The sequence below is a fragment of the Betta splendens genome, chromosome 14, assembly GCF_900634795.4.
Source record: "Betta splendens chromosome 14, fBetSpl5.4, whole genome shotgun sequence".
Classification (NCBI taxonomy): Eukaryota; Metazoa; Chordata; class Actinopteri; order Anabantiformes; family Osphronemidae; genus Betta; species Betta splendens.
This window is the reverse complement of record NC_040894.2, coordinates 1,182,922-1,207,998: the sequence shown is the minus strand read 5'-3', so window position 1 is coordinate 1,207,998 and position 25,077 is coordinate 1,182,922. Positions and strand designations below refer to the sequence as shown.

Here is a 25,077-nt window from a genome sequence, read left to right as displayed (position 1 = left end):
ACGCTTTCTCCTCCTGCGCTCGTCCGTCACATTCTCGCAGGACGCCTTTTCCTCCTCTCGCTCTGATCAGGCTTTAAGTGAAGCGCTGAAGCTGATTCTTTTGCCAGTTTCTCTCTAAAAGCCATGAAAATTTAACAGCAACATGTGGGCTTCCACCCCAGAAGTGCACAATCGCCCATGGCTACACTCTCATGTTCAGAATATTTGGCAATGACATCAGAGCTCGCTCAAAGAATCAGGGCTCTGCTGCAAGTTGCCCCTTTTATATCCCCTCACGCAAACTGTGAAAATGTTACTTTTCTGACCTTTAAAATAGCAAAAAGTGCATCGTGGTCTGTTTCTGCTGATGCGTATAGTGACATACATGTTCAATGTTCACACCACAGTCATTGTGTCACTGAGCTTCAACAGGTTCTCAGTGCTACAGTTTGATGCAGGTCATTTACAGGAGATTTCATAGTTTTATTTTTGATATAACAAGTCAAGAAGAAAGCACAGAAATATCAAAGCTTCTGTTGTCAAACTCTGAACTGTGTGTTTTAAAAATCCTAATCGTTGGTATTAGACACGGATCACGTTCTAATCGTAGCTCCATTAAATCCCGGTCCGACGCTTCAGATGAGTAAACAACCTGATTTGTCTTTGATTTTGTCTTTAAGCAGGTTAATGCTATTCATTGTTCCAAAGCGTTTTTAAGGTGCAGAGAGAGGGGGCTCATAATCAGCTGAGCCTTCAGTGAGACACAGATCGATGTTTGCAGCTTTGGAGCTGTTTGCTGTGTCAGTGCTCGTGTTGTTTGTTGTTCACGCTCACCAGGGAACCGGAAAGTGGTTGAAAATGGTGCAGTCGTTATCTCCTATTTGTTCAGTTCCTCCCGATCCCAACCATGAGGCAGCAGGGATCACTCTGCAGCTCTGACGGCGTTTACCTGTTTATATGATTACAGCTAAATGATATCTGCGAGAGAAAGAAGAAATATTATTTAACCTGTGGAATTAGTGCTAATCTTCCAGTTTCAAGCTGCTGGAGGTAAAACCTGTTTGGTTGAACGGTGGACTGAGCGTGTGTCTGCAGCTGGTCAACATCTGGAGCGGAAGCTGCATACGAGGTCAGAAGACGTTACCGCACCTGTGGTGATGTCACGTGTCTTTGGAGCCGTTCGCTGGTGGACATGAAGGTGGTGCCTCCTGGAAATGCTCACTTTGACTCTGACTCCTTAAACACTGTCGCTGTGTGACGGAGCGCTGTGTAACGTCTGTCCTCTGATCCTTTACATCTAAATTTGCTCTTTAATCCCCTGAAGGCTTCAGGCATGAGCTTTGTCATTTTGTTACATCATCACATCTAATGTTTATGTTTACCGACGCACAAATAGATATTGTAGGTGGAGAAGGTGAGAAAAACAGGCTGGAGGTAAAAATAACCGTGTGGCCGGAGCGTTTCAGATCTTTGTGTTGCGTTAAGATGCGTTTTGAATCGCTCCCAGAAAATGAAAAAGCAGTGTGAAAATCGCCTCCCGTTTTCCTTTTCCTGGTTTTCCATGTAGGGATAATGTATAATTTAATACCCAGCGGCCGCATCATTGAGAGGAACACGTGCGTCGTATCCGGTGGATATTAATGTTAATAGTCCGACACGTATTTGAATCCATTTACTGTCGGTGACAATGCAATCCCCCTGAAATGTATTACATCAACATGCAGCCCACAAATATGTGTTATTGTTTTATTTTCCTGCCTGAAATGGGCAACATGCTCATTCAATAATTTCCAGCATATTGGGTTGTGACAAATGGCTCAGCCACAGTCCAAAGAGAAATGGAAGCATTTAGAAGCAGCCACCAGCACCAGCATTTATTAGCGGCTCATTTATCCTGATCCCGGTTAGTCCACGCTGGAATATATAATAATATGACGTGATCCGTGTGAGCTGTGGACTCTTCTGTAGCATGTAAATCACGTTTGCTCTGGTTTTGTAGCAAAGGAGACTCGTGTCAAACAGACATGCTTTCAGCACCATGGACAGCGAGGCTGACAGATGGTTCCCCACGTCCTGGTTCCTCCGTCCTCCAGCCTCGCATCAGATGTTCAGACATTTCACAGTCAGTCAGCTTTGCCTCGGCGACCTGCTGTGAGGGGCTTTCACATGCTTCATCACACTGGGCTCACATTGGAAGTGGATTATTGCACTGGAGGTGGCGTCCTGCAGGGCCACCGGGGCACTGGAATCCTATAAGACCAGCACCTAAGCAGCATGTTGGGCCCTGACAAATCCAGAGGATTGGAGGGGATGGACGCGCTTCATCACTGCTGTAACAGCGTTAGCTCGGCTTCCGTCCTGCTGCTGCGGTTTTAGTGTTAGTTAGTGTTTGAGGCCTTAAGTTTAAATCTGAGGGCCTGTTTCTGCCTCTGAGCATCGTCCAGAGTTTGGATTCCGCTAATGGCACCAATCAGAAGCTGAGTGGCTTCGTTCCCTGCAGATGCGCAGCTGTGAGGGTTGTGTGTCTGCACGTGTCGGGCCTGAGAGGCAGCGGCGCCGGCCGGCGAATCCGGGCCTCAAACTGATTTTTCATTTTTCCAATTACCGCCGTGAACAGCTTTCACAGAAAAGATGGCGGCTCCATCATGGAGCCAGGTATCAGTGAGTCATCCATCTGACTTCAGGGCGGCTGACGGCTCAGCGCCGCCTTTGACTTTGGCTGAAACCCAGCGTATTTGGGTACTGAACTGCTGTAATCCATGGATTAAGCATTTACATTTGAGCAGGTAGTGAGAATTCTATCTGCTCATTTACGGAGGGAGCAGTTGTGCCTGCGTAAGCTTCTCCTGTGCTGCACTAAGAAGGGGAATAATCTGGGCTCTGTGGAGCTGTGACCTCGTCTGGTGGCGGCAGCTCCTCTCTTTGAGCCGCTCCGCTCGTTTGTGCGTCGTGTGGCTGTGTTTTTTCTCTGTTGTGGAGAATCGCCTGTGCTTTAGTTTATTAGACACTTTCAAAGAGTTCCCGCTTCCTGGAGCAGCGTGACTCATTCCCTCCCATGCTCAGCTTCGCTGGGTCTTCACTTTCATGTTTTAATTTCTATCTTTCAGCTCTGTCAGCTGGATTTGGCTGTAGAGTCATTTGCGGCACGTTTTGCAGAACGAGCGATAGGAGAGAGCGCTCGTGACAGGACAGGGCTCATTTGCAGGTTCGACCACGCTCCCTGTCTTTACTTCATTCCTTCTCTCCCGATGCCCAAACTGTCTCTTCATTGTCCTCCTTCCTCCCACCAGCACTTAATCTGCTGCTGCCTCCATCAGAAGGGCTCCTCGTCCTCGTTCTGTCTCATTTATATCAGCACTTGCACTCAGCTCTTTTCAATTCAGTGAGTGTCCGCCAACAAGCCAAGGGACAAACAAATAAATTCACGTGAAATTATATAATAAGAGGTAATTGGACGGAGGGGAAACTGAAAGTCAGAGACAAAGTCAAGCAAACCACACGACGACAGTGAGGAAGGAACACATTTGCATGAATTATGGGCCTGAAATTGAGCGACTGGAGCTGCTTTGTTTTTCCAGGGAGGTCTTTTCTCGTCTCTGTGTGCGTTCCTGTGCTTCAGGGACAGAAGCACAGGAACGTCCAGCGTGTTCTCGCCCTCGCTCGCCCCGTCCCCCTCGCTCACCCTCGCTCGCCCTCGCTCGCCCCGTCCCCCTCGCTCACCCTCGCTCGCCCTTGCCCGACCCATTCTCCTCCCTCGTCTTCGCTCGCCCTGTCCCCCTCGCTCACTCAGTCGCCCTCGCTCGCCCCATTCTCCTCCCTCGCCTTCGCTCGCCCCGCCCCCCTCGCTCACCCTCGCTCCCCCTCGCCCGCCCCATTCTCCTCCCTCGTCTTCACTCACCCCGTTCCCTCGCTCACCCTCCCTCACCCTTTCCTCCTCCCTCGCTCTCGCTCGCCCCGCCCCCCTCGCTCACCCTCGCTCCCCCTCGCTCGCCCCATTCTCCTCCCTCGTCTTCACTCACCCCGTCCCCCTCGCTCACTCAGTCGCTCTCGCTCGCCCCGTCCCCCTCGCTCACCCTCCTTCGCCCCATCACCCTCGCTCGCCCCATTCTCCTCCCTCGCCCTCCTCGCCCCATCATCCTCCCTCGCCCTCCCTCGCCCCATCACCTTCGCTCGCCCCCCTCCTCCCTCGCTCGCCCCGTCCCCCTCGCTCGCCCCATCACCTTCGCTCGCCCCATCCTCCCCTCGCTCGCCCCGTCCCCCTCGCTCGCCCCATCACCTTCGCTCGCCCCATCCTCCTCCCTCGCTCGCCCCGTCCCCCTCGCTCGCCCCATTCTCCTCCCTCATCTTTGCTCACCCCGTCCCCCTCGCTCACCCTCCCTCGCCCCATCACCCTCGCTCACCCCATCCTCCTCCCTCGCCTTCCCTTGCTCGCCCCATCATCCTCCCTCGCCTTCTCTCACCCCGTCCCCCTCGCTCCTCCTCCCTCGCCCTCCTCGCCCCATTCTCCTCCCTCGTCTTCGCTCACCCCGTCCCCCTCGCTCACCCTCCCTCGCCCCATCCTCCTCCCTCGCCCTCCCTCGCCCTCCCTCGCCCTCCCTCGCCCCATCCTCCTCCCTCGCCCTCCCTCGCCCCATCACCCTCGCTCGCCCCATCCTCCTCCCTCGCTCACCCCGTCCCCCTCGCTCGCCCCATCATCCTCCCTCGCTCTCGCTCGCCCCATCACCCTCCCTCGCCCCATCCTCCTCCCTCGCCCTCCCTCGCCCCATCACCCTCGCTCGCCCCATCCTCCTCCCTCGCTCTCGCTCGCCCCGTCCCCCTCGCTCGCCCCATCATCCTCCCTCGCCTTTGCTCGCCCCGTCCCCCTCGCTCGCCCGTGCCTGCCGGCATTAGTCCCGGTCACTTCTGGCAGCAGACCCTCCAGCCCGGTGGAGCGGCCCCCCGGGGGCAGTGCCCTGCGCCTCCTGTGGTGGTGGTGCTCATGGCGGCGCTGAAGCGTTTAATGCTGTCATCACGAGCGCTTGACTTTCCTCTCGGTCCTGCGGCGGCTCTGGAGGCGTGACTTTCAGACATCTTTGAGGTCCTGGAGGAGCAGATGCTGAGGCGGTGCCTGGCAGGTCGCTGCTCTGTGCTTTATTTGCCGCCTGCAGACAGACAGGTGGTGATGTTATATTAGAGCTCAGAGCCGCTGCTGCTGCAACGCTGCCCTGCGTTCGTCTGTTTGCCGTCCTTCCCAACGCTCACGGCTCCTTTCTCCTTTTTGTTATTCTCCAGTTCATTTTCTCACTAATCCTATTTACTTAAGACGAGGATCAGAGAAGTTCTAATAATGGAAGGAAGAGGAGTGGCCGATCAGGCGCCGGTGTGTGACTGAAACAAGCCGTCTCTCGGCCTCTGAGCTCGTGTGACTGGGAACGGCCAAACCTCAGTGTGGAACCAGTTTGAGATGTTTGAGTGGGAGGACAGGAAGTGAGGGGACACAATGGAGCGTCTGCGTGTTTAGCTGGAGATGGGATCGTTGAGATGATACGTGTCCATGGTAACAATGACAGTGGAAACATTAGCTCCTGGAACACAACAGTGCAGGTGGAAACGTGAGGAGCAGCTTCGGCTCCATCATTTTTTTCTGTTGTTGATGGACGAGTGCGAAGCTGAAGTGGAATCAAACGTGTCCAGTGTTTTGAGCACGATGCTGGTGGCGGCTTCATCTCCACCGATCTGTGCATCCATGACGGGGACTAATCAGGAGCCGACCTGTGCAGCGGTGGAACACACACGCACACACACGCGCACGCACACACGCACGCACACACACACACACACGCACGCACACAACACACGCACGCACACACCGCACGCACACACACACACGCACACACACACGCACACACGCACGCACACACACACGCACGCACACACGCGCACACACACACACACACACACACGCACGCACGCACGCACACACACACACACGCGCACGCACGCACGCACGCACGCACGCACGCACGCACGCACGCACGCACTGGCTCCGAGTGTCTGCGCTGAATAAACTAAAAAGCACCAGTGTTTTGGTTTCTAAATCCCTCATTCACACGCGTTTTCTGGTCGGTTGTGACTCCTCGCGTTGCTGTGACTCCCTACAACGTGCTGGTGGAGCTCCGTGGTTCCGTGGTGCCGGTCCGGTGGGACAGAAGCTCCACTGTGGCCGCAGAGAGTGCTGCTCCCGGCTTCAACGCCGTGGTTGTTGGGAAAAGGTCAGGATTTCTCAGTATTCTGCGGCCGTGCGCTTTCGACAGGACTCTTGACGGCACAGTGGGCACTCGAGCCTGAAACGACGCGGGCTCCTCCGGCCGGGAGGCGGCGGCTCCAGGGCCACGCGGCACACGCGGGGCGCCATAAATCCTGCAGAGCAAATAAAGAGCTCCGTGCTCGGCCACGGCCGCCTGCTGCGCCCTGATTCTTTTCCTAAACACCGCCTTGTCTCTTTCACTCGCATTCGTCTTCCTGGCTCTTCCTCCTGCCGTGACCTCTCGCTATTGCCTCCCCGTTTCCCATCCTGCGTATCCGGTGATGTAGTGGTAAACAAACGTGGCTGATGCGTGACCTTGAGCGTGTGATCCTTTAAAACGAACCCCCCTCAGAGGTGGAGGCTTTAATCATCTCTTGTTTTGGCTTTGATTCCTCCCTTTGGGCCTCCCTGCGTCTGCGAAGGCTTCTCAGCTCCTGTGTGGAAATGTGGAAATGCAGCTGGTGGCAGGTTGTTATGGAAAAGACAGAGAAGTGAAGGTAAATCTCATTTAGTCTCAGCGTGACTTTATTAACTGCACAGCAGGACGTGACAGAGGTTTATCTTCTGACAGATGCTGTGAGTGCGCCGACCACCGCCCCCCGTATACGATATGCAGTCCCTAATTACATGCTTGCACGTCCCTGCTGAGCCCGGCCAGCGCTCGGGCCCAGCAGGAGCTGCAGCCACTGGAAAGGGCTTCACTCGCTTTCATTTTACACAGCAACGCGCTACAGCGGCTTTGTTGGTGTAGAAGTGGCAGGTGGAGGCTTGTTTAGCTTCTCGCTGCTGTAGCAGCAGCGCAGCTTGAACTGGGTTGTTCCCAGCAGGACGCAGCCTCAGCGTCTCTGAGGCCGAGCCAGGATTTGCATTTCGGGTAAAGATTATTTATCACACTTTGGTTCCAAGTTCCTGTCTTCTAATATCATCATTTCCATATCTTAACATTTAGGTAACCTTCACAGCAGCTTTCAGACTAAAGTGGAACTTTGTTTAGTTGAGGAGTCTCATTACCTGAAGTCAGACTGTGAAGAGCTTCAACATAAAACATGATTCAGCTTTTAAAGGGACTGTAATTGTGCTGTGAAGCAGTGTTTTCATTCAGCCGTCTCAGCTCTGAATGCCACCGGGACTTTGTTCCCTCCTTTGAAATGTTGGATCCTCTGAACAGTGACGTTCAGTTAAGTCAAATATGTGACGGGTGAATGTTTATGCTTCAGACAAAGCGTCGGAACCGATGATCAGCGCGGTTCGTCCACCGGGTGAAAGGCGCTGACTGAGCCTGTGGATTCAGCTGCTTCAGTAACGTGCTGACATTTCAAGGTAAAATCAGCAAATTAAAATTCTACATGACTAAATTAGATCCAAACCTTCCAATCAGCTCCAACTCGTTTCTGAGCGCTTTGCATGTGTTTAAAAATCCCATTAGTTTCTGTGTGAGCCACAATAATTGGGTTATTAGAGTATTTCCGTGTGTTCTATACAACAAGACTGCATTAAAAATGTGATTTTACTCATGAGTGACTCTTAACCTTCATCACTGACTTTCCATTATTGGGATCACATCCTTCCATTAGCAGCAGCCCTGAAACCGCTGCTCATGCAGTCAAGGCCCACCTGAAGCTCCGGTCGCGGCTCCTGCAGCCGCTGAGTTCCTCTGGTTGCTTCTGGTGCAGGTCCCACATGAGGCTTTGACCGCTGCTGAGTTAAAATCATTCTTTAGTCAGTGGCAACTAAACCGTAACCATGGTGATAGAGAGACATCAGGTAGAGCAACTTCCTGAAGCCATCCCTGATCGGTAGCTGCTCAAGAAGTGTCTCAAAGGTGAACAGAGGTTTTTAATGACTCAGTGAACTGAACATTGATTCACAAACTCCAGTGGAAACGGTTTAACACCTGAACCAAAGTGCAGCGGAGTGAGATGATGCGCATCAGCCGTTACAGCTCGGCTGCTGAACGGCGTGGAGTTGCTTCTGCTCCAGCTTCATCTCATGCACAGTAAACAGACACTTAAATGTCAGATGCTGTTCATTGATTGAGGTGTAATGTCTTCATCTTAAACGTCTCCTTCACAGCGGAGCAGGTGTCGCTTGCGTCTGTAACTCGCAAATGTGCCCTTTCATTGCAGCAGCGATTACCAGCAGTAAAAGTTAGACGGGAGCAGCAAAATGGGGAGAAAGTGGTGAAGTGAATGTGACACGTCAGAATAAATGGCAGCACTTAGCAGCCGCTGCTTGGCTTCCTGTACATCAGCAGCTGATTAGACGCTCTGCAGTGCGTCTGCAGCCGAGCAGCAGTGGGTTAAATGAAGCTGTGACAGGAAGGACGCCCATAATTAGAGCGAGTGGAGGTGAGTCTGCTGCTTAATTAATGTCAGTATTAGCTCTGCCCTCCGTATTAACCACAGGCACCGCAAACTTTTCATTTCCCCTCAGTGCTTCGGTACTTTTACCTGGTTTCAGTGCCGTTGCCTCATTCTCCAGCTTTGAACCCAAACTTGTGCTTGACTCTGTTTGAAGGCTCCTCGTCTGTTCTAAATAACTGTTCATAACAGGTTGTGACCTTGATGAGCTGTTTTTAAGCCTGTGTTTTAGCAAGTTTACTGCTTTCATCCGTGTTGGTTCCTTTTTTCTTCTCATCCAGTCGAGGATGATGTTCAAACAGCAGCTCCTCTTCAGAAACTTTCCACAAAATTAATCATCAATGACAAATGTATGTTTCTGATTGAACTATTATTGAATGTGTGAGTGAGTGAAAACTAGAGAATGGGGTTCGTCTCCTCAGGTTTTCTAACCTCTCAAACTCTTCCTCAGCTTAATAAATGTTACAGCTCGTGAGACCAACACTGCGTGTGTTCAAACGAACTGAGCAAATCTCACACAAATATGCGATCAATTATTCACAGCGATGTGTTGACAAGAGGCGCAGGAGCTCTGGAAGCAAACAGCCTCGTGCACGAGGCCGCTCAGCGCCGCGTTGATTAACATTAAACCAGTTACAGAGGTTTGACAGGAGGCAGAACATTTAGGACGTCATCAGGTCAACAACACGTGAAAAAACTGCTGGCTTCATCTGACAGCGAATCAGAATTAACACCTGGCGTCGCCGTGGCAACGGGAGGGTTCGGGCAAAAGCTTTCTGCTTTCCGGGACGAACATGAGAGAAGTGGCACCGACCCAGTTTCTGGGTCGGCTCCTGAGCCGACGGCGCGTCGGAGTCGGACATTTAAATCAGTTTACAGATGCCTGCGTGTTTGAAGCATCAGAGTGACCGTTTGGGAAAGTTCTGCCCGTTTGATTCGCTCCTTCTGTGACTCCTCCGCCCACACACTGTAGCGTCCACTCAGCAGCAGCTCCTCATCTCTGTGACGTTGGAAGGTTTCCGTCCTCCACTCCTCGTGAAGCATGAAGCTGCTCTGACTTATGGCTCCTTTCTCCTCAAACACACTTTGAATAGAGTCCTGACAGAGACGGAGCGCGGAGGTAATCGTCCCATTGCTCAGTGTGGAGCAGGTCCATCCATCACTTAGTGAGTGTGTATAATGTGTGGATGAGGACAGATCCAGTGACGATGGGTTCATTTTTACCCGTTCCTTGGGTGAACCAGAACCAGACACAAGGTCCCGGTCCTGAACCTTGGGGTCCTGGACCAGAGGATGTGATGAGGCCTATGTGCTGATGGATCCCATCAGATATTCTCCTGGCATCGGCTCTGATCCACTGAGGCTTTGCTCTTTGAATTGATGGCGCCTCTGTCTGAACAGCTGTCAGTCGTAATTCTGCGAGTGGCACGAAGATGTCACATTAAATTAAATGTATGCTTTGCTTCTCTTTCTTGGCTTTAATGTAATTAGAATAAAGTACGGCCTGATGTGTTCCACGACAGAATTTTAATAGAGCAATTATAATTTGATTTCTACAGCTGGAATGGCCTCAGTCCCAAACAAATGAGATGAATAACAGTCGTACTTATTAACTGTCTTATTGCATAAATGTAATTGTGCTGAAGGAACGACTGTTCTCTCTCTATGATAAACATGTAAAACAGAAACAGTCGCACAACAACAATATTAAAGCCTGTGATTCATTTATGATACAGAGGAGGTAATGTTTCATAGGTGAGAGAAACGGATACAACTAATGAGGAGATGGACGTGAGCAGCTGGTGTCACCTCGTTGTGTCCTCGCAGGAAATGAATATTCATGGACCTAATCACCGACTCAGACAGCACAGACAGCCTTGTTCTGCTCATTACATCTAAATGGTCACTTCAGTGGAACAAAGGCGGCTCCTCGACTCCAGTGTGGCTCATACAGTAACTGTGGATTAGCAGCTTGACGCTTTGTACGCTTTGTTTGCAAAATCAACAGAGAACACTGGTAGTTGCCTCTTGTTGCCTCTGGTTGCCTCTGGTTGCTTCTTGTTGCCTCCTGTTGCCTCTTGTTGCCTCTTTCTGCCTCTTGTTCCCTCTGGTTGCCTCTTGTTGCCTCTTGTTGCCCCTTGTTGCCTCTTGTTCCCTCTGGTTGCCTCTGGTTGCCTCTGGTTGCCTCTTTCTGCCTCTTGTTGCCTCTGGTTGCCTCTTGTTGCCCCTTGTTGCCTCTTGTTGCCTCTGGTTGCCTCTTGTTGCCCCTTGTTGCCTCTTGTTGCCTCTTGTTGCCTCTTGTTGCCTCTTGTTCCCTCTGGCTGCCTCTGGTTGCCTCTGGTTGCCTCTTTCTGCCTCTTGTTCCCTCTGGTTGCCTCTTGTTGCCTCTTTCTGCCTCTTGTTGCCTCTGGTTGCCTCTTGTTGCCCCTTGTTGCCTCTTGTTGCCTCTTGTTGCCTCTTTCTGCCTCTTGTTCCCTCTGGTTGCCTCTTGTTGCCTCTTTCTGCCTCTTGTTGCCTCTGGTTGCCTCTTGTTGCCCCTTGTTGCCTCTTGTTGCCTCTTGTTGCCTCTTTCTGCCTCTTGTTGCCTCTGGTTGCCTCTTGTTGCCCCTTGTTGCCTCTTGTTGCCTCTTGTTGCCTCTTTCTGCCTCTTGTTCCCTCTTGTTGCCTCTGGTTTCCTCTTGTTGCCCCTTGTTGCCTCTTGTTGCCTCTTGTTGCCTCTTTCTGCCTCTTGTTCCCTCTTGTTGCCTCTGGTTTCCTCTTGTTGCCCCTTGTTGCCTCTTGTTGCCTCTTGTTGCCTCTTTCTGCCTCTTGTTCCCTCTGGTTGCCTCTGGTTGCCTCTGGTTGCTCCTTATTGCCTCTGGTTGCCCCTTGTTGCCTCTTGTTGCCTCTTGTTGCCTCTTTCTGCCTCTTGTTCCCTCTGGTTGCCTCTGGTTGCCTCTGGTTGCTCCTTATTGCCTCTGGTTGCCTCTTGTTGCCCCTTGTTGCCTCTTGTTGCCTCTTGTTGCCTCTTTCTGCCTCTTGTTCCCTCTGGTTGCCTCTGGTTGCCTCTGGTTGCTCCTTATTGCCTCTGGTTGCTTCTTGTTGCCTCTGGTTGCCTGCAGCCTTCACCAAAAATCATCAAAACAGCAACATCAAACCATATCACACTAAAAGAACACATCTGAACATTGACAAATGACAAGTGAGCCTTGTGGTTTTTCTAAAACCAGCTGAAGCTGCTGAAACACAAGTAAACAATGAAAACAGAAGCGGGTAAAACGGCAGGTGAAGGAATCCTGGGTCGGGTATCTTCAGGCAGGAGATTATGTTGGACCTTGGTGCGTCTCAGTACAGATCCTGGAGGAGCTGAGCCCCAGTAAAGCTTTAATGCTGCTTGACTTTCTCTCGGTGACTTTAGTTTGTAGGCAAATCAAACCAGTTCAACTTTAAAGCTTCGACCACCTGCACATAAAAGGCTCAGCTCAGCCTGACGAGCGGCTCCAGGCTCAGCCCACGTCCCATGATGCCTCGGGTGAATACTGACTTCGTCTGTGATCGTCTTTCATTCCTTCATTAGTTATTTTCTCCATCTCTACTTTCTGTGAGATCCTCTTTGTTGCTTCTTTCTGCCTCTCACAGATAAAGAGAAAGACTGAAGGACAATTAGCTGAAGGTTGTTATCGTCTCATCATTTCCACTTATCACAGCCCAGCGCTGATATTATGACCTCTAAACGTTTCATCCTGGTGCTTCTGTAATTGTTTGACTTCACCTGCCAACGAAAACTGCCTTTGAAACTTATCAAAGACTTAAAGTAACGCGCAGAGGCTCGATTTCTCTGCAGCACTCAGTGACCTTTGTTTTTTTTAAGGCAGCACAGGAGCAATTGTCAAGAGATGAAGAGACTGGATGACATTCAGCATCCGTCCATGCGTTGCATTCCTCATCCTGGAAAACATGTGGGGAAGGGAGGAAAAAGACCGGTCCGGACCTTGATTCAGCGATTCTTCATTTAGACTCATCATTACTTAAAATGCCAGCACATTCTGCTCCTCCGTCTAAAACCCCTGGAGCCAGTTTCTCCAGCTGCTGCAGCGTAGGCGGCGTCGAACCCGAGGGAGCCGGGTCGGTCCGAGACACGTTGGCGCCGGCTCCGGCGCCGGGTCGGTGGTCAGGTATTACTGCTCTGAAGGGGCTTCGAGCTGAGGCCCATGAAGCCTCCAGTCGTCCCTTCTTCACGTCCACTGCTGAGAATGACATCGTGTTAAACGTCCTGAAAGGAGCCACAGCAGCAAGTGATTAACAAGTTATTTAAAACCATTTAATGGAGTCCCAAAGAATTAATTTAGTGACTTAACATGAAAGTCGTTAGTGTAAAAAGACATTTTGTCCCCATTTTACATCTAATATTTAATTAGTTAAGTTGTGGAGCATGTGATGAAGTAATGACCAGACAGGCTGAATTACACCGCACTGCAAGAACCACCGCTGTCTCCTCACTGGAGACATTTTACTATCGCCACTTTTACTTTGAGGTGGATGGAGACCCTGGACTCGTCTCGGCTCAGTCCAGCTCGGCTCGGTTCGGTCCGGCTGTGACTTGGTCAGTGTTGGCGGCGTCTCTCGTCGAATGAGCTCACACACATACGCCAATAAATCACACGGCTCATCTCGTGGGAGCACACACACACACACACACGCACGCACGCACGCACGCACGCACGCACGCACGCACGCACGCACGCACGCACGCACGCACGCACGCACGCACGCACACACACACACACACACACACACACACACACTGATGACTTTCCTGGAGATTCACCGTGGCTGTAAAAGTGCGGCTCCTGCTCTGGAGGCTTCATTAACTGACACACACACAGATGCACAAACAGACATAAAGTGACCCCTGGAAGGAATTCATTCATTTTTATGCCCCTTTCACCTCGTGGCTGTTTATTTGTTTTCCAACCCATTAGGTGAGCAGCTTTTCAGGACTCTATCTTTTATGGGGCCTCTCTCAGCTTAACACACTCCACAGCAGCACAGGGTTCACGGGCGTCCATTAGGAACGACTATGAACATAAGGACAGTAGCACCAACGTACAGTAATGTGGTTGTAGAGGCTGAATATGAAGCTGGAGCATCTTTTCATCTGTTGAAGTTAACGTCACCGTGCGACCGACACAGAGACGACCGACTCCCTGCGTCGCGTTTGACATGCGTTTTTACACAACCTGCTCTGAGGTTCGTTCTCGTCACCCAGAAATGAAGGCGAAGCAGACGCGAGATCCAGGCAGAGACACGAGTGCTCGTTCACTTCTTCACTGAGTTGTGTTTCCAGCTGAACTCTTCACTCGTGGAGGAACGTGCGGCCGCTTCACGCTGAACAAAGCTCAGCTGTTGAAGCCAGTGTTGTTTGTGATGTCAGCCAGCGTTTTTCTGCGTTTGTAAAGGGTTTCTGAGCACGTCTGCATATTCGTACCACAGAAGAAGACCTGCGGAGGCCTCGCATTAACCACACGGAGAAAGGTGTCAGAAATGAAAGCGGGCCTTGTTTTGTTTGGCAGAACCTGTGGAAACGAGCAGGAAAAGGTGGAGAAGAGGTGATGGTTCATGTTCAGACGCCATCTTGGCTGCAGAGTCTCAGACGTCAGGAAGCGGCAGCTCCGTGTCTGAGACGAGTCAGACAGAAGCAGCCGTCTGCTCGGCTCCGGGCGGAGGTGCAGGAGAGGAGGCGACAGCAGCGGCACCGAGGCCCAGACCGGCGCCGCAGCCGCTCGGACCCACAATCCATCAGGGCGATGCAGCGATGCCAGCCACACACAGGCCGCGCTGACAGCGTGACACTTTAACTGCTCACACTGACTTTCAGACTTCGGACTCTTAAAGGAGAATGTGGCGTTCGCTGCCTCGCAGGGGTTTTAGCGCGGGAGTGGGTTCGGTGGATGCACGAGGAGAGAACCTGTTTCCCCACGAGCAGCCGGATGGCGACGCGTTCTCTTGGAGGAACCGGGTTTATTACTGTGGTACAGTAACATCCAGCAGGTTCCACTGAAGCAGACGGAGCCCACGCCGACCGCTCCTGGGTCTCACTGTGAGTCCTGAAGCACAGGAACAGAGTCACAGGAGGTTCCCAGTAGAACGTGTGGTACTGACAGGCAACGTACTGCTTCACGCAAGGCTTTGGTTCCACAGTTTCAAATCTCACCATGAAGGAAAACTGACTGAGCTCGAACCGAAGGCTGCAATGGGTTTTCCAGGGACTGAACCGGTGAATCACTGGGATGATTGGACTAATTAACCTTTAACCTGCAGAACCAGCAGCGGTGGCAACGCGTTCTGAAGCCGTGGACCTGTTCTGTGGCTCTGCAGGCGGCTCGAGTGATGCTGCTGTAGTCAGGAGCATCACTGACGCTGACGTGGTTTCTGCATCTCTCTTCTGGAGCTGCAGCGTTGTTCTAACGACAGGGTTCTGGCTCCAGACTGGGCTCAACCCTCACCTCCTGTCTCTGCTGTGAGGCCCAGGACCCAGCGTCTGCATGTTCTCTCCTGACGCTCAGGCTCCAGGCGTGGCCGCGTCCCTTTCCCACGGATGCTGTGCTGCTGTCCGTGGTGCTGAACCAGTGGTGCTGAACTAGTGGCGCTGAACCAGTGGTTTTGAACCAGTGGCGCTGAACCAGTGGTGCTGAACCAGTGGTGCCTCCTGCTGGACCTCGCTGGGCCCATGAACGCGATGCCGGCGTCAGGAGCTGCTGCAGCGTTGCTCTGTTCTCGCAGGCGTTTGCTGCTAAACGTCGGCCTAGTTCCGCTTTAGAACGTGTTCTGAGCTGCAGACATGAGGGAGTCCTCAGACTCTGATGCGGCTGAAGGGAAAAAACGGCCACGCACGCGAATGACTGAGCTTTTTCACCTAATTAAAGGTGGTTTTAAAAAAAGCCATTTTCTAAAAAGCCTCATTAAACTCCACTGCTGCAGTTCTCCTTTTCCTGCCTGACCCATATAATCACCCAGATGCTAGCAGTCAATTTACTCACTTACTATTCCTCTCACCTGCGTCTCTGTCTCCTTCCTCTGGATCGTCTTCAGCCGTAAGAGAGAAGTAATGAGAAAAGGAAGCTGACCTGCTTCCACCGAGCGCGAAGGTCAAATATGGAGGAGCGAGAAAATAGGAGCAGAACAAAACCAAGGCTGCAGCTGTGATTTGTATCCTGTGTTTGAGTTCTGGATAGAACATGAACTGATCCTGTGGTTAAAGTATCACCAGCCTTGGTGGTGGTCGCTCTGAGGTGTAGGAGCAGGAAGAACACGTCATCTGCCCTGACCGACCAGGAGGAGGCCGAGGCCAGAGCTCCTCCACCACGCCTGGAAACACCTCCACCTCCACCAGGTCTGGAAACGCCTTCACCAGGTCTGGAAACAACTCCACCAGGTCTGGAAACAACTCCACCAGGTCTGGAAACGTCTCCACCAGGTCTGGAAACGCCTTCACCAGGTCTGGAAACAACTCCACCAGGTCTGGAAACGACTCCACCAGGTCTGGAAACAACTCCACTAGGTCTGGAACGCCTCCACCAGGTCTGAAAACGCCTTCACCAGGTCTGGAAACGCCTCCACCAGGTCTGAAACGCCTTCACCAGGTCTGAAAACGCCTTCACCAGGTCTGGAAACGCCTCCACCAGGTCTGGAAATAACTCCACCAGGTCTGGAAACGCCTCCACCAGGTCTGGAATCGCCTTCACCAGGTCTGAAAACGCCTCCACCAGGTCTGGAAACGTCTCCACCAGGTCTGGAAATGTCTCCACCAGGTCTGGAAACAACTCCACCAGGTCTGGAAACGCCTCCACCAGGTCTAGAAACGCCTCCACCAGGTCTGGAAAGGCCTCCACCAGGTCTGGAAACGCCTCCACCAGGTCTGGAATCGCCTTCACCAGGTCTGAAAACGTCTCCACCAGGTCTGGAAACGTCTCCACCAGGTCTGGAAACAACTCCACCAGGTCTGGAAACGCCTCCACCAGGTCTGGAATCGCCTTCACCAGGTCTGAAAACGCCTTCACCAGGTCTGGAAACGCCTCCACCAGGTCTGGAATCGCCTTCACCAGGTATGAAAACGTCTCCACCAGGTCTGAAAACGCCTTCACCAGGTCTGGAAACGCCTCCACCAGGTCTGGAAACGCCTCCACCAGGTCTGAAAACGCCTCCACCAGGTCTAGAAGCGCCTCCACCAGGTCTGGAAAGGCCTTCACCAGGTCTGGAAACAACTCCACCAGGTCTGGAAACGTCTCCACCAGGTCTGGAAACAACTCCACCAGGTCTGGAAACGCCTCCACCAGGTCTGGAAACAACTCCACCAGGTGTGGAAACGTCTCCACCAGGTCTGGAAACGTCTCCACCAGGTCTGGAAACGTCTCCACCAGGTCTGGAAACGCCTCCACCAGGTCTGGAAACAACTCCACTAGGTCTGGAAACGCCTCCACCAGGTCTGAAAACGCCTTCACCAGGTCTGGAAACGCCTCCACCAGGTCTGAAAACGCCTTCACCAGGTCTGGAAACGCCTCCACCAGGTCTGGAAATAACTCCACCAGGTCTGGAAACGCCTCCACCAGGTCTGGAATCGCCTTCACCAGGTCTGAAAACGCCTCCACCAGGTCTGGAAACGTCTCCACCAGGTCTGGAAATGTCTCCACCAGGTCTGGAAACAACTCCACCAGGTCTGGAAACGCCTCCACCAGGTCTAGAAACGCCTCCACCAGGTCTGGAAAGGCCTCCACCAGGTCTGGAAACGCCTCCACCAGGTCTGGAATCGCCTTCACCAGGTCTGAAAACGTCTCCACCAGGTCTGGAAACGTCTCCACCAGGTCTGGAAACAACTCCACCAGGTCTGGAAACGCCTCCACCAGGTCTGGAATCGCCTCCACCAGGTCTGGAATCGCCTTCACCAGGTCTGGAAACGCCTCCACCAGGTCTGGAAACGCCTCCACCAGGTCTGAAAACGCCTCCACCAGGTCTAGAAGCGCCTCCACCAGGTCTGGAAAGGCCTCCACCTCTACCTCCACCACGTATGGAAGCTCATCCACCTCCACCCAGTTCAACCATTACCAAAGCCACTGGTTCATGTCTGGCCTTTGTTGATCTTATGATCGCGTTCTCCGACGCGTTTAACAATGCAATCATTCTTCTTCATCCTCTGAATAAGTCGACTAACTGCTGCACAGTGAGAATGTATTTAATCCCCATCAGCCGCATCCGAGACCAATTCCTGCGATAGGTCAACCTATACATCACACGGTGCACGCAGCAACAGTGGTTGTTAGTTCTTTGCTGCTTATGGACGAGTGTGTGTTTGCTAATAGATCGGCGTGTCCCCCGTCAGAAGGGGAGAGTGTTTAACAAATGATTGCCAGCTCAGGGACACGGGGGCCTGGGACCTCTACAAGGCAGTCGGACAACAATAAATCTCAAAAATCAATATGACAGGGCCTGGGGTAATCAGTATCAATGACTTTAAACTGGAATCAGTCCCTCGAGGGGAAGAATGATAAAATCCTCTGAGCTCCGAGTCTGAAAAACATCCTGAGGATGAAGGATGGAATGCGGAGGCGGAGGACGGAGGAGAGGCTATTGATGCGTGGTTGGGACCCGTGTGTCGCTCCGTCTTTTTCCTCTCGTCTCTCGCTGCTGGACCATCTGGAGCGTTGTACAGTAAATGTGAGGCCTGTAGAAGGAAGTGGAGCCTTTCGCAGCTGTTTGCTGCCGTGCGAACACAGCATGTGTAATAATCAGCATTGTGTGGAGCCGTTGGCACGAGGGGAGACTGGGCCGGTCCGCGGGTCGTTGAGCAGCAGCCTGTGCCCTTTGCTGAAGACGGTGTTTAATCATCCCCCCCCCCCATTGGCACTAGCCAGGATGTGGTGAATGCTGCCCTGTCATGCTTGAAACATCTGCGTCCCTCTGTGGGTAAATGTCAACAAATAACATTCTGTCAGCATTTGAAACATTTATCTGCCCCCGAGTTTCTCTTGGCTCAAGTCCCTTCTGCTCGTCTGCAGCCTTCCTGGAATCCCTTCGGATGAGAACACTCTAATACCGACTGCAGCCGCGGCTCCACAGGCGTTCGCTTCTAATATCTCCTCCTCCTTTTCAGCAGCTGATAAATGTTGGCATCCAAAACAAGTCGCATTCACGGGGGTTCCTGCCTCCGAGGGCACAGCAGACTCAGGCTCCGGCAGCACGCGAGGTCCGGCGGCCGAGAGCAGCTGTGCTCCTCATTCACAGATACGGCCTCTGTGTTGACACACTGCATCCTGCTCCATCTGATTCCATCTCAATGTGGATGTGCTGCAGTCGAGTACAAATGAGGATCCAAATCAAACCCCTGACGTCTCCATCCTCCCTCTGACATCAGACACAAAGACTAAGCGTTTGTGTAGAAGCTGTTAAAGCAACAGCAGGATACGCTCTGGGCAGGTGTGAGCATGTTCACACCTGAGATTATTATTAGCACCAGTTAAAACTGATGTATGAGAGGAGAAGCCCGCAGCAGCAGCTTCAGCAGCTTCAGCTTCAGCAGCAGCTTCAGGTTCAGCAGCTTCAGCAGCAGCAGCAGCAGCTTCAGCAGCAGCTTCAGCAGCAGCAGCTTCAGCAGCAGCAGCTTCAGCAGCAGCTTCAGCAGCAGCAGCTTCAGCAGCAGCTTCAGCAGCAGCAGCAGCTTCAGCTTTAGCAGCCGCTTCAGGTTCAGCAGCTTCAGCAGCAGCAGCAGCAGCTTCAGCAGCAGCTTCAGCAGCAGCAGCTTCAGCAGCAGCTTCAGCAGCAGCAGCTTCAGCAGCAGCAGCAGCAGCAGCAGCTTCAGCAGCAGCTTCAGGTTCAGCAGCTTCAGCAGCTTCAGCAGCAGCTTCAGCAGCAGCAGCTTCAGCAGCAGCTTCAGCAGCAGCAGCAGCAGCAGCAGCAGCTTCAGCAGCAGCAGCTTCAGCAGCAGCAGCTTCAGCAGCAGCAGCTTCAGCAGCAGCAGTGCGAGTCATAAACCAGCGGCCGCTCCTTCCTTCAGCTCATCTCACCTCCGCTGAACCTGCACTAAGTTCTTTCTGATGGTGAACAGAAGTTGTCAGACACGAAAATGTCACACGAGATAAGACGCGACCAGCTCGTCTTAAAGGTCACTGAGTTGCGTTTCCACCCACACAGTGTAACTTACCCACAATGCTTTGCAGGGAAGCGGAGCTGCTGCTTGGCTGGTGCCTCATCGAAGCCTCTTCCTCCACGTCCTGATGTTTGTTTCCGTCCGTTCTGTCTGTTCACATCGGCAGCGACGATCTCTGAGCTCGTGTGTGAGGAGCTCGAAGCTCCATCTTCTCTCAGCTCCTTTGTTCAACCTTTGCTCTGTTGCCCTTTAAGTCCCTGCAGCGGTGACGTCACACGGTCCGTGCCTTTTAGGATCTCAGAACTTTATGTCACACACAGAAAAAGCGTGAATTCATTCTGCTTGGATTCGCTGCTGGTTCAGTTCAGCAGAGCAGAACCGCACCTGATGGATCGATGTCTGTTTCGCTGTAAGAGTTAAATGATCATTCAACTGTCTCACTGTTTGTTTTAAGTCGCACGGCAGTAAAATGTTGATGTCCGGAGGTTCTTCACTTTAAAGGTCGAGACAAACGCTGATGCTTTGCCTCTCGTTAAACGTCTGAAGACGCTTGATGCGGCCTCGTCAGCCTGTATTTTCCTGTTTGCTCTTCACACGCAGGCGGCCTCATAAACCCACCAAGGCCCCGTCTGCAGCCTTGATACAGCTGCTACTAAGTCATCAGAGCTGAGAGCTGAAGGACCCTGGGAGCGTTATTATTCACAGCGTCGCACAGCCTGTGCAGGAGGCGTCGCCGGGGCCGGTTTCAGAGGAGCGAAAGGACCCAAAACGACGCAGTTTCATCGTGTTGATGTCGGTTTAGCCTGCACAGGCGTCTGCTACCCTCGCACATGTGCTGCCTGGACCAGATGATGAAGCCCTAAAACAAGCTGGCGTTAACCAGCGTCTGAGCCTCGCTGGCGTGACAGCAAACAGAAGCTCCCTCTAATAAACAGGCAGGCGGCGACTGTGCACAGGGTGGTGCTCATTAACGGGACTCCTGCTTCGGTTTTAAACTGCCTCAGCCGGAGCTCGAGCTCAAAGCGAGAGATGGACGTGACCTAGAAATGGTGAAGGTGGAAAAGCAGATGGAAGCTGGACGCCCGAGTAACGAGGAACGGGCTGCGAAGCAGGAGGAGGCACAACGTGGAGCACGAGGCCGAACACAGTCTGAGCTCAGGCTGATGCAAACATCTGCAGCCCGTGTGCATCACATGTGGAGGCTCAGACTCCAGGACGGGACCCCCCCCCCTCTGTTCTCAGGAGTTCCTCTCTCTGAGCCCAGTGCACGTCATGCAGATGAATGGAGCTGTTTCTCAACTCTCAGCTGCTTTGTCCAAAGACTGAAACTCTGTATTTCATTTAACTGACTCTGTTTTTAATTTCACAGCAGCTTATGCAGTGTTTTACAGCAGCTCTACTTTAGGTCAGAATATGCATTACAAGGAGAATTTGGCACCAGAGTGATAATAAAGTCACTGGAAAGTAAATTGAGCTGGGAAGCACCACAGGCGCTTTTCCTCCGTTGCTCCATATTAAAATTAGAGCTGTGCTTCCAGTAATAATGAAAGCGCTGGTGAGTTTACATGTTTGCTGTGTTCTCTGGATATTAAATTAGGGAGAAGTGTTGGTTTCCCCCCGAACTGAAGCAGACGTCACTTTGCTCTAAACTTTCCAACGTTCTTGCACATTTCTCCTTTCTCCCGCAGTAACTGGCTGATTTAATTTTCTTTGGATGAGACGGGGAAATAAAGCCCACAGGCGCGTGATATATGTGAGGCGGCGGCGGCGCCGCTGCCGCGGCTGCTGAATGGTAATTTAAAGAGTTATGGCTCAGACACGATAGGAGCAGCTGCCTGCGAGAAGCTTCACTCGCAGAGGATCCAGTTTGAAACGTGAGCCCTCAGCAGATCAGGGCGAGCCCTCATCACTGCCACGACCTGCTCATTAATTCACATCCAGTTTGGCAGCAGTGTGTACAGAAGGCGCTGCCTCCACGTGAATGAAAGAGAAGCTTAACAATAGTGACATTAGTGACAGTGCGGTGCGTTCGCTGCCACTTTCAGTCTCTGTCAGCAGATCCGTCACCGTGAATGTGCTTCAGGAACCTGTTTCTGAGCAAGCTCAGCTCCAACGCTGCTTTTCCTCTCCTGTTTTTCCTCCCTGGTCCATTTTTGTTCCTACACTTAATCTGTGCATCGTCTGTGATCGGAGGAATTTACCGCATGAATGACTCTGCTCTTTGACTTGTACCTGTTCCCTGTGGAAACAAGGCGACGCTGACTTTCTTATTTGACAGAAAGCTGCTGCCGGAGCATAAACATAAATATGCAAATCTGCATTTATACACTGAGCAGCCGCCCCCTCCGCTGTTGGGCTCTGTAATAAAAGCTGCTGATTCATATTTTGAAAGCTCCATATGCTGAGCAGTTAAAGGGACACTCTGAAGCCTACGGCAGCGACACCTCCGATGACTGAGCTTCTGCTGCATGAGGACCAGGACGCGCTGCGTGTATAATTACCTGATATTAAGCCCAACGCTCTAGACGTTCTAGCTAGAACCGTTCTGGCCCCATGTGACTGGTTGTAAGTCCTTCCAGCAGCATCAGCGCGACGTTTTGCTGCTGGCTGCAGGTGGCGACGCAGGTGAAGCGGAGCTGGAGCTGCTCCAAACTCAGAAGCTTTGATTGTGAGGGGTTTTGTGGAAATTCAGGCTCTTTTATATAATGAAATCGATGACTGTGGGAGATCTGTGCCCGATCCCACAGCAGCACTCACTAATTGGAGAAACGAGCAAATAATGATATGGGCCCAGGAGGAGATGATGAGCTTAAAGGTGGTCCATGCCTCAGCTGACTCAGTGTCTCTGCTTCCTCCTCTCAGGCGATCAGAGGAACCCGGACCTGTCAGAAACCCCGACTCAGCACATTCATACACTGAGGTAAGTGTGAGTCTGCATGAACCTCACGAGCTCGATCGTATGTTACTGGGGTCATAACAGACGCACAGCTTCATTAAGGAAACAGGAAGTGAGGCGATCAACTGTCAACACTAAAATATTTAGATGAATGTGTTTCTTGGGATTTGTTGACACAAAGAAAACACATCTCATCCACGTTCTTTAAACACAAAAAGTTGTCATTCTTTATGAACTGCATCTTAAGAGTCATCTCTGAATTATTGAGAGTGTTTTTAAAGTTTGAGCTTTTATTGAAAGACAAACATCAGAGAAGCAGCCGAGAAACTGATGCTGGAAACATCGATGAGCCCAAAACAACCACATCAGATTTTCTTGTCCAGAATAGTCTGCAATAAACAGACGTAACTGATCAACTGGAACCTGAAGGTCGGGTCTCAGCCACAGTATCAGCTGCATCTACAGAACCGGCAGCAGGCGAGAGACCAAGATCCACGGTCAGAAAAAACGAAGGACGGTAATGATGCCAAGGGTCAGATGCTAACGTGACCAGTGGTGACGAGGTCAAAGGTCGCGCCTGAGCCGCCAGGACTGTGTGCTGCTGAAGTCTGGTTCTACAAAACTCTCGTGTAAAACCAGCGGCTGAACTTGCATCAGTCCTTCAATTATTTATGTCAAGTCAATGAATCAAGACCAAGTTTTTATTTGTGAGTCACAGCTTCAGTGTTTAAAGCATGTGTTTAAAATAAGATATGTGAAAGTCAGTGAGTGAGAAAATGTAATGATTCACCTGCAAACGGACAAACAGGCTCCAGAACGTGCTTCGCATGAAGCCTCTGCCTGAGAAGAAGCAGTCAAAGATTAATGATGCAAATGAGGCTGCGGCAGACGTAAGCGGGTGGTGAAAGTCTGAACCGGCTCCGCTCAGCGAGATGAGATGAGCTGCACACCCGTCTCTTACAACAGGTTCACCTACACTTAAAAGTGAGTTTTTCTTCCCTGGGGGACGTGAAGTCACTCTGATTCATATTCACCTTGCGTGTCTGTGTCTTTCTGCTTCCCTGAAGCATCCGTGTTGTGTTGCGTGTGTCTGCCTTTATTCTTCTGGGAGGTTGACTGTGTGTTTTCATATTTTTAGTCTCCTCACTTTCTGACAGTAAATATGCTTTTTGGTATTTGGGGAGGAGCTGCTTTTCTCTCAGTCCGTCTGATGGTGCGTTCAGGTACATCCATGAGTGTGGGAGAAAGAAAATACTTAAGATGTTTCACGGAAGCTGTGGGAGGAAATAGAGGAGCAGGAGTGTGAGGTCATTCATTAGCACAACCTGCACGAGCTGCAGGATGATGCATGTGGCTGAAGAAGGTGAGAGGCAAAGACGCAGCACAGTTTATCAGTATTAGTGTCAAGGAACAGAAGCTTCGATGTCAAACCTGCCGTGATCTGCTGGATGCAGCTTCCTGATGTAAATGAGTCACATTCACCAACCAAACTCAAGGATGGGAAAAACGGGCCAGATGAGAGAGACGTGTCAAAAGTTAACAGACAAGCAAGTGGAGTTTAACTTCACGGAATCCCAATTTCTAGATTGACCCTTTAATGTTGAAACCACAGCGCAGCGATTTCAGCACGATAGATTATGGAGGAGAGCAGCGACAGATGAAAAGATGGGAGCTGGAGAAGCTGACAAGTGCAGAGATGCAGAAGAGTGGAGAGAGGAGATAAGTGAAGAAGGAGCGTGGGCTGAGGGACGGACGGATAAATGGTGGCGGAGAGGAAAAAAGCTTCCAATGTGTGGAGCAGGAGCAGCAGAGGTGGACGGAGGGGGGTGGAGGAGGGTGGAGGAGGATGGAGGGGGTGGAGGAGGATGGAGGGGGTGGAGGAGGATGGAGGAGGGTGGAGGAGGATGGAGGAGGTGGAGGAGGGTGGGATGAATGAGGATTATAAGAGGTGTAGGTAGGATGGCGGTGTAGGGATGGATGTGAAGGTTCGGGAGGAGGGGGGGGGTTGAGGAGGATGAGGGCGGTGGAGAAGGTTGGGAGGATGCGAGGAGGGTGGGAGGAGGATGGAGGAGGGTGGAGGAGGGTGGAGGAGGATGGAGGAGGGTGGAGGGGTGGAGGAGGATGGAGGGGGTGGATGAGGATGGAGGAGGATGGAGGATGGTAGAGAAGAGGGTGGAGGAGGATGGAGGAGGATGGGGGATGAAGGGGGATATAAGAGGGTGGAGGAGGATGGAGGGGGTGGAGGAGGATGGAGGGTGAAGGAGGATAGAAGAGGGTGGATGAGGGTGGAGAAGGTTGGGAGGATGGGGGGTGGAGGAGGATGGAGGGGGAGGAGGATGGAGGGGGTGGAGAAGGTTGGGAGGATGGAGAAGGGTGGAGGAGAATGGGGGAGGATGGAGGAGGATAGAAGAGGGTGGAGGAGGATGGAGGAGGATAG

General features: G+C 52.0%; 2 protein-coding genes across 2 annotated transcripts in view; both read left to right on the top strand.

Annotated features, from left to right (window-relative positions):
* The window catches only part of sgcd (sarcoglycan, delta (dystrophin-associated glycoprotein)), a 97,827-nt gene that overhangs the window by 18,955 nt on the left and 53,795 nt on the right, over positions 1-25,077 (top strand). The window contains exon 2 of the mRNA XM_029173727.3: positions 22,607-22,664. The gene's annotated coding sequence lies outside the window, so the exon portion shown is untranslated. The remainder of the gene's footprint in view (positions 1-22,606; positions 22,665-25,077) is intronic.
* LOC129602965 (uncharacterized) lies at positions 2,625-5,833 on the top strand. The gene is made up of 2 exons (XM_055502090.1): positions 2,625-2,634; positions 3,532-5,833. The coding sequence occupies exons 1-2, from the start codon at positions 2,625-2,627 to the stop codon at positions 4,968-4,970; spliced, it is 1,449 nt and encodes a 482-aa protein (XP_055358065.1). The 3' UTR covers positions 4,971-5,833.